Source organism: Lonchura striata, chromosome 13, assembly GCF_046129695.1.
Source record: "Lonchura striata isolate bLonStr1 chromosome 13, bLonStr1.mat, whole genome shotgun sequence".
Taxonomy (NCBI): domain Eukaryota; kingdom Metazoa; phylum Chordata; class Aves; order Passeriformes; family Estrildidae; genus Lonchura; species Lonchura striata.
The window spans coordinates 16,769,890-16,777,883 of NC_134615.1; the positions used below are offsets into that span (position 1 = coordinate 16,769,890).

The 7,994-nt window shown below is 62.9% G+C and overlaps 1 protein-coding gene across 4 annotated transcripts in view; it reads right to left on the minus strand.

Moving 5' to 3' along the window:
* The window catches only part of RIPOR1 (RHO family interacting cell polarization regulator 1), a 22,280-nt gene extending 14,616 nt beyond the window's left edge, over positions 1 to 7,664 (minus strand). For 3 of the 4 annotated variants that reach the window (XM_021541141.3, XM_021541142.3, XM_077786369.1), the window contains exon 1: positions 7,521 to 7,664. In XM_021541141.3, the coding sequence (XP_021396816.3) occupies positions 7,521 to 7,599 (79 nt within the window). In that variant the 5' untranslated portion in view covers positions 7,600 to 7,664. Of the gene's footprint in view, positions 1 to 2,089; positions 2,267 to 7,520 lie in introns of those variants that run through there. The other variant, XM_021541143.3, reaches the window with a different exon arrangement.
* Between the last annotated feature and the right edge of the window lie 330 nt (positions 7,665 to 7,994).

Genomic DNA, 7,994 nt, shown 5'->3' on the forward strand with positions numbered 1-7,994 from the left:
GCACTTCCAGGGATGTCACTCACTGAAGGCCACCAATGCCCAGGGCGGCCAAGCCAGCAGACTCCAGCACCTCGGGGAAGACACCCAGCACCAAGGAGCAGCACCTAGGGCACCCAAGGGGGGTGGGCTGTGGTCCCTGCACTGACGGCACTGCGGCCATCCCCGGGGCACAGCGGGGCACAGTGTGCTTCAGCGGGGGAGGCCACGATGGCCCCAGGACCATCCCTCCCGCCCGTGGTGTCTGGGACAAGTGGGGGGTCCTGCCATGCCCCAGCCCAGCACCTCTGGGAGAACCTGGGGCGCACGGCGGGGATGACCTCGGGAGCCTGTGAACTCGGCCCGCTGCCCGGGCTCCCCCGGGAGCAGCCGCCGCATCCGTGTTTGCACAGCTGCGGCCCCGCTGCCCCAACCCAGGCACGTACCCCGGCCCCCGCCGGCCCCTTCCGGCCCCGGGACGGCCTTGGCCGGCTCCCAGCGTGGCTTGGAGCAGTTCTTCCCTCCCATCACTCCTCATCCCCCTCGGCACAGAGGCTCGGAGCATCCGGGGACCGAAGCCATGCCGCCTTGCTCACAAGGAGCCTGGGAGCCGCCCCTTCCCTGACCTCTCCACGCTCTGCCTCTCCTCCGGGAAGGCAGGACACCCCCGGCTCCTCCTCGTGCTGGGCAAGGAGAGGGACTGGGGGCTTTTGGAAGTCAGATGAGTCAGTGAATGGCATCCCGGCTCCCGTGACTCACCCGGAGAAAGTCTCAGCCATAAAGTCACAGCCCCACAGCCCCCACCAGAACAGCGAATGGTGATTTGGTTGTTTGGGCGCTGGCTGCTCTCGGCAGTTTGGGTTGGATGGGTGCTGGGTGCTCTCAGCCCCATGGCAGTAGGGATATGGGGCTGATATCCGCCCCTGCGGCCAGGGGAGGCTGCTGACTCCTTAGGCCAAGTGGGAGGGCGGCAGGAAAGGGAAGGAGCTGCGAATGGGAAGAATTGGAGGAAGTGCTTATTTACCCCGCGGAGTATCCCTGCGGAAGGGCAGGGCACGGCACAGGCGGACACTCACAGCCAGTTCCTCGGGGGGGCTCAGAGCCCTCGACCCTGCCACTCATCCCATGGATTCCCTGTCTCCAGCCAGGAGATGCAAACCCAAACTGTAATGCAGGGCAGCGGCCACCACTGGGGCAGGGGGCTTCCCAGGGGCTAGCAAAGCTCAAGCCCAGTGTGTTTTCTAGGATGGCTCCTGGGAATCAGCCCAGGACTACTTCACTGGTGAAGTGAGTCCCCCCCCCACCAAAGGGACAAGCTGATCACCCACCCAGTCAGGATCCCCACAGACACCCCCATCCTCATCCCTGTACCCTGTGAGATGGGGCTGCATCCTGGCCATGGGCACCAGACTCTGCTCCTGAGTGGGCTGTGATCCCTCTCAGAAGTGCTGGGAACCTCTGGAAGGATCCTCCTGGGACTGGCATAACCTTGTGGAGGTCCCACATACGACCTTCTCCCTGACATCCTCATCTCCAGAGTGCTCTGCTGGGTACCAGTAGCTGCCCCCACAAATCCTGCCCAGACAACTTCGTTTAAGTGCACAAAAGCAACCCCAAGGCCCTCTGTTCTGCCCAGGTCCCCTGGGGCCACCATGCCAGGGATGCTTGACATGGAGATGGGCTCTGTTTGTCCTTATCAGATATGGGGACACGAGCAGGGAAGAAACGGTTTGCCGAGGAAAACTGCTGCCCTGGCATCAGGGGTGCATCACCCCGGAGCAGCTGGCATCTGTGGCCCCTCTCCTGCCTTGAGACACAGCGGATCTCAGTGGAGGCAACAGCAAGATCAGGCAGCCAGGGGGTCCTATCCTGCACGGACACCCTGTCCTGACACCCCGTCACCGCAACCCGCGGTGACAACTGCGTCCCTTGCAGGTGGCGGGTGCCTATGTCCTTGGCGTCCCTGTCAGGGAGAGCTTTCCCCTCAAGAAAACTCCTCACCCCAAAAACCCCGCCTGAGCCCAGCCACGTCACCCCGGGAGCCTCAAACAGCTGGGGGTCCCCAAACGATCGCCGCTCGCTGGGGAGCCCTGGTGCTGCCGGTGCTCGGTACCTTTCGCTTTGCCATTCATGGCGTGCTGCGGCAGCACATCCCCCTCGGGCTGGGCTCAGCGTCCCGGGTGGTTGTTGCTCTCTCATGCCGTCGGTCCGCCCGAGTGCGGGGGCCGTGGCCGGAGCCCCCCCGGGCAGCAGTCTCCTCCCCCGCTTCCCCTGCCCGCGGGCTGACATCACTGCCCAGCGCCGCAGCCCCGCCGTGACTCAAGGGGACGGAGGATGGGAGGACACGGGACGATGCTGACGCCCCTGCAGGAAAGGGGCTCCACCAGCACCGGCTACACCCGAGCACAGCACACTTCGGTCCTTACCCTTCCCTCCCCACCGCTCCCTCCTAGGGCAACTGAGGCACGGGTGGAAGGGAGGGGAACACACTGCAAATCCCCCCTCCAGCCCCTCTCGGATCGCTTCCCTTGGAGACCCCCGCTCCCGCCGGGACCCAGGGCCGAGCACACGGCAGGGAGCACACACGGCCGGGCCGAACCAGCACCGCTGGCCCCGAGCTGCAGCCGGGGCTGGGCGGGGGATGCACAGCCCCTCGTCCCCATCCCTGCCGGCTCCACTGCGGGCAGGCACAAAGCCGTGGGCAGCTGATGCTCACACCACTGCCGCTTGCTTCTGCATTGCTTGGGTTTAAATATAAGTATATACAAATATAATAAATATATATAGTTATATTTATGTATATATGAAACGACCGTGGCTTTGCTGTAGGCTTCCCACAGTATGCAATCCCGTGGCATGCCTGTGGGCATCCTCCAAGACCCAGGAGCCACTGGGAAAAGGGTTTCCTTGCTCAAAAGACCCTACTTTGTATCTGAGTACCCAAAGCCTTGGAGGAGCTCACTTCAGCCAGGGCTTCCTCACAGGGCTCTGCAAAGATGCTGGGGTGCATTTTCCATGTGGGAATGTCTGTCCTGCTTTCCATGGGGGTCCAGCTTCCACAGTGCAGTGTGGCAGGCCCACCTGCCCTCCATGCTAATCTCAGCAGCCAGCAGCACCTCTCTCAGGCCCACAACTCCCTGTTTAGTGCCCTAAACAACCAGGAGACTGTGTGGCACAGATGTCACCATGCTGCAGCCTGGTCCTGGGAATACCCAAGACTGGCACCCCCCTCCAGGTTGGACAAAGGCTGGAGCAGCCAGCTCTGTCCAGGCTGGAATCAGCTGCCTCTCACCACGTCAGTGGAGCAGGAAGAAACACCTCCCTCCCAGGCTCCTTTCCTGTTTGCTGCTGATTTTAGAGCAAGGTCAGGACAGGTTCAGAAGGAAAAGCACTGGGACAGAGTCTTGGGGGTCCTTGCAGATATGAGGTCCTCCCACAAAGTTAACCCCTTTCCCAGACAGTGAGCCTGTTGTGGGATTGCTTCCCCAGCCCAGAGCAGGTCCCCTCCCTGGAGGTCCTGCAGGGGACAAGAAGCATCAGGGGTTCCATATATGGTGGCACAGCTGCCCCACTGTGGGCACCCACATGTGGCTCTGGAGCCAGCCACAGTCAGGCCTGCAGAGCTGAGGTTGCAGCAGTGTCACCAGAGAGTGCTGTGACCCAGGGCACCCTAAGATCCCAGTGCCCAGGTGGGTGCCTGGGTGTGTGCACAGCATCAGCCACATTGGGAGAGCAGCTGGAGCAGGTGAGGCTGGGCTGGCTCTGAGAAGCACCCGGTGAAAAACCATCCACCAGCCTCCATGGCAGTACCACGGGCCGTGGGGAGCCAGCAGCCCAGCACGCAGCAAAGCCCATCTCCACCCCAGCCTTCCAGAACCTGCATGAAGATCACGTCTCCTACCTTGCCTGGACACGATGCATCCCCCCCAGCTCTCCCCGCCTACCAGCACAGTCCCATCCTGGCGGCTGCCGTGGGCAGTGGCCACCACCCGGCTTTTCACCCCCTGCTGCTTCTCCCCAGGGAATGGCATCACTGCGGGCACCGCCCCGGCTCTGGCCATCCCTGTGCAAAGCCTGGCAGCCGTGCGGAGCCAGTGCCCGGCACAGGGCCAGGCAGCGCGCCCGCAGCGCCGGCCATGCCAGCTTGTTTGTTCTCATTAAAGGTTAATGAGAAAGCCACGCTAAAGCTGCCCCAGCTTCGGGAGGGGCTTTCCCTGGTGTCACACAAGAGGGAGGCACTTCCAGGCTTCCCTTGCAGAGGGGTGACAGCCAGGCTGCGCTGCTTGCCTGCAGTCCCAGGGGGATCTGTGTGGCAGCTGACACATGGGTGAGGCGCCTGGCATGGCACCATCCCCAGGCATCACCCCTGGGGAGACCGCCAGGAGCAGGCAGGAGACGGGGTCAGGCATTCCAAAAGTGGCAGAGGGTACCAGAGAAGGACACATCCCATCAGCCATGCCCTCTGAGCACCTCACAGCACCCTGCACGACACTTGGCAGGGCTTGACAGCTCAGGATACCTTGCCAATGGAGGGCAGAGGAAGGGCACGAGCCACGCCAGCAGCACCAGGGTGGTAATTGAGTTAAATGAGTCCCTGTTCCTGGCTTGGCTGGGAATAGGGAGTGGGTGCAAGGAAGGGAACATCTCCATGTGACTCTTAAACTCAGGAGGTTTCCCTGCATATTCACCACTCTGGCTCAGCTCAACCTGCCAGGGTGGCTTCCTCAATCCCTCCTCTGCAGCAGGAATGTGGGTGTAATGCCCCAGGTGCTCCCTTTTTGGCAGTGTCCCTTTATGCCTTCCTTGTACCAGGCCTGGGGAGCCGCCCCAGGCATCCCCACCCCAACCACAACAGCTGAACATGCAAACACTCCCTGGGCAGCCCTGCTTGGACAACACATACAGCCACAGCCAGTGTGTGCACAGGCAGAAAAATCCAGCCGGTTATGCCCACCTCCCTGCCCTGCATGGGATAGAAGACTAGCTTCCCATAGATCCCACATCCTGCCAGCAGAGTCCTAGGGAAATTCTCCAGCTTCTCCCTGCTGGCCCGGGGACCACCAGCACTGAGCCCGCCTAGGCCTTGGAGAAGCCACCAGCCCCAATACGACGCTGCCTTGGTGGCACCAGCACCAAAGGCCAAGGTGATGAAGAAGATATTTCAGGCTGTTTTGGACAAGTACTCCCCAGTTACAGACATCCTTGAGTCGCTGGGAATGTCACCACAGCTGGAAACCTGACAGGAAAGGGCATAGGCCAGCTTCAGTCAGTGTCAGAAGTCATGGCTGCCCAAAAAGGTTTGTGGAGATGGAATCAGCCTGGTGAGGGGCCAGAAAGCCCTTGGCCATGGGGGAGTCCTGGGAGAAGGCAGGAGATGACAATTTTGTCAAAAAGACAGACAACCTTCAGCATCAGCCACATTGGGAGAGCAGCTGGAGCTGGTGAGGCTGGGCTGGCCATTTGAAGGAGAAGCACAGTAAGTGACCTGCCCTGGGCTGGGACAGCTGGTCCTAGAGCTGCAGGTGGTCACCCCCACCACAGTGCTACAGCTGACTTCTCAGACTTTACTTTCTGCTAAAATTGGCAAAGCCAACTCCCAAAAATCCTGGGAGCCCAACACAGAGTTTTTTCCAGAAGTGGATGCCCTGAGGGCTGGAGAAGGACCAGCCCTCGTGCCAAGGCAGGCTCTACCCCCAACCAGGCTGGCCCTAATTCTGTCGCAGCATCCCTTCCTGGAGGGGCTGAGCACGGGGCGGTGGCAGACTCGAGCCCTCCCCCCTTGCTTCCTCGCAGAGTCCCAACACGGCAGCAGAAATAGAAGCGATATAAATGGCAGCCCTATAAATAACCCCAAAGCACGCGGCGGGGAGCTCGTCCCAGCCCAGCACTGGCCTCAGCCCACGCAAAGCCAGGGCTTGGGCTGCCTTCACGGTGCCCTGGGGATCTCAAATGCCAGCTGCTCCCTGCCTGCCATGGGTTTCCCAGGGTCCTGTCCTTTAGGTCAGTGTCATGGCAGGAGCTCCAATGCATCCGCTGAGCCTCAGCCACGGGCATGCTCTGGATCCCAGCCTGATGGCATTCCTGGGGGATACCCTATGCTCATCCAGCTCCTCCCATCCAGCCAGCACTGGACAATGCCCATCGCAGGTAACCCTGCTGCAACCCAGCCAGCAGATCCCTGGGCAAAGCAGCAGCTCTGACCAGGAGCCTCAGCAAGGCTTGGGAAGAGATATCACTGTCCTCACCACTGTCCTCACTGCAGATCAACAGTTATCCCCTGGTTGCACCCCAACACCTCTCAGCTGCTCTCTTCAACATCCCCCATCCCTGCCATGTCCATTGCTGCCCCCATTTCCATGCTCAACCTCATCATGACATGTCCTCCATGGGGACTCAGCCACCAGCGCGCCAGGGATACCACCACACCACCAAAGCTCCTCTCCACCCAGGGGACAGTGGCAAGGGACTGGGGACCCCCACAAGCCAAGAGGAGGCAAGGCTGCTGCTGACAAGCTGGTGACAAGCCCTGCATTTGCGTGGCATCACAGCCTCATGTCCCAGCCCTGCCCGGGGGACGCAGTGAGGCCACCAGCCAGGAGACAAGAGACATGGGGTTTATAGGATACCCAGGACTTCCCAGTGCCCTCGGGAGTCTCCTCTGGGAATGTGGCAAAGGTAAAACCCTCTGAGGCTGTTTGCATGCCCTGGGATGGTCAGAGGTGAGGCAGGGGAAGGGTTAATGGTGCGAGGCCTTCCCGAGCACTTCTTGGCAGGCTGGGAAGGGCTGGGAGACAGGAGGATCGGGCCAGCAACAAAGCGAGATCTGTCTCATTAATTCCTGCGAGCATTCCTCCCCCTCGTCACCCTGGAGGGGAGGAGGAGGCAGCACCCAGCTGACATGGTGCGCCCAGGTCCCTCGGGAGCCCACCGGGTCCGCCCTGCCATGGGGGGAGATGGCCGCAGCCTCTCCCAAGGGATCCAGGCTCCGGCGTCCCGCAGGCGCTGGGGCACGGCCCTATATGGGCACGGGCGGCTTCTCTGCCCGCCGTACCCCTGCCCGTACCCTGCCTGGACTCCCAAGGGATTCGGGGCAGGGCACGGTTCATGCCACCAGCGTCATTCCAAACCCCGGGGCGAAAGCGTGGCCGGAGAAGCTGATATATCCCAGACAGGGTCTGGGGGCACCGGGTGACATTGGGGGTGCTCGCCCTGCTATCCCACTGTCAGGCGGCTCCTTCTCCGGGCGCCTCCGGCCACGGTCCCGGCCGGAGTGCGGAGGATCCCTCGGAGCCGCAGTGGGGCGGAGGAGCGGAGCCCCGTGTCCGTGTCCGTGTCCGTGTCCGTGTCCCCGTCCCCACCCTCCCGCCGTGCCCCGACACCCAGCGCGGCGTGGGGCGCCCGCCGGGGTGGCGGCAGAGGGGACGCGGGCGGGCGGTGGCTTGCGGCGACGTGGCCCCCCAAGGGTGTAGCCCTGCTAAGGCCACCGACCCCGCTCCCCCCGACCCCCCGTGACCGCGGGGTGCGGAGGTGCGGGTGGCACTCACATGTCCCAGGAGAGGCGGGGGACGAGGCGCGGGGCGAAAGCGGGCCTGGCTCGGTGCATCCCCTTTGTTCCACTCCCATGGACGGGAGCAAGCGGGGAGTTCGTGCAGGCTCTTGGCAGCGCCCACCCCGGCTCTCTCCATGGAAACGCGGGAGCCATGTGATTTCGGCAGGAAACCACGGCCCAGCCAGCGCCAATGGCAGCTGCATGGACGGGAGCACCTCCCTCCCCGAGGCGACCGCCACCGCTGCCGACACCGCCATCGCCACTGCCGCCACCGCCGCCACCGCCGCCACCGCCACAGCCACGGCCCTGCGGGGGTTCCAGCCCCGCCGGCCCACCAGCATTCCCCGGGGGTCCACAAGCCCCACCATGAGCCGGAGCAGGATCCCACCTCCCCCGAGGCGAAGGGAGTGGGGGCAGCCCGGCTTGCTCGGCCCCGGGCTGCTGGCCTTCCTGCCGCACACAGCACCCA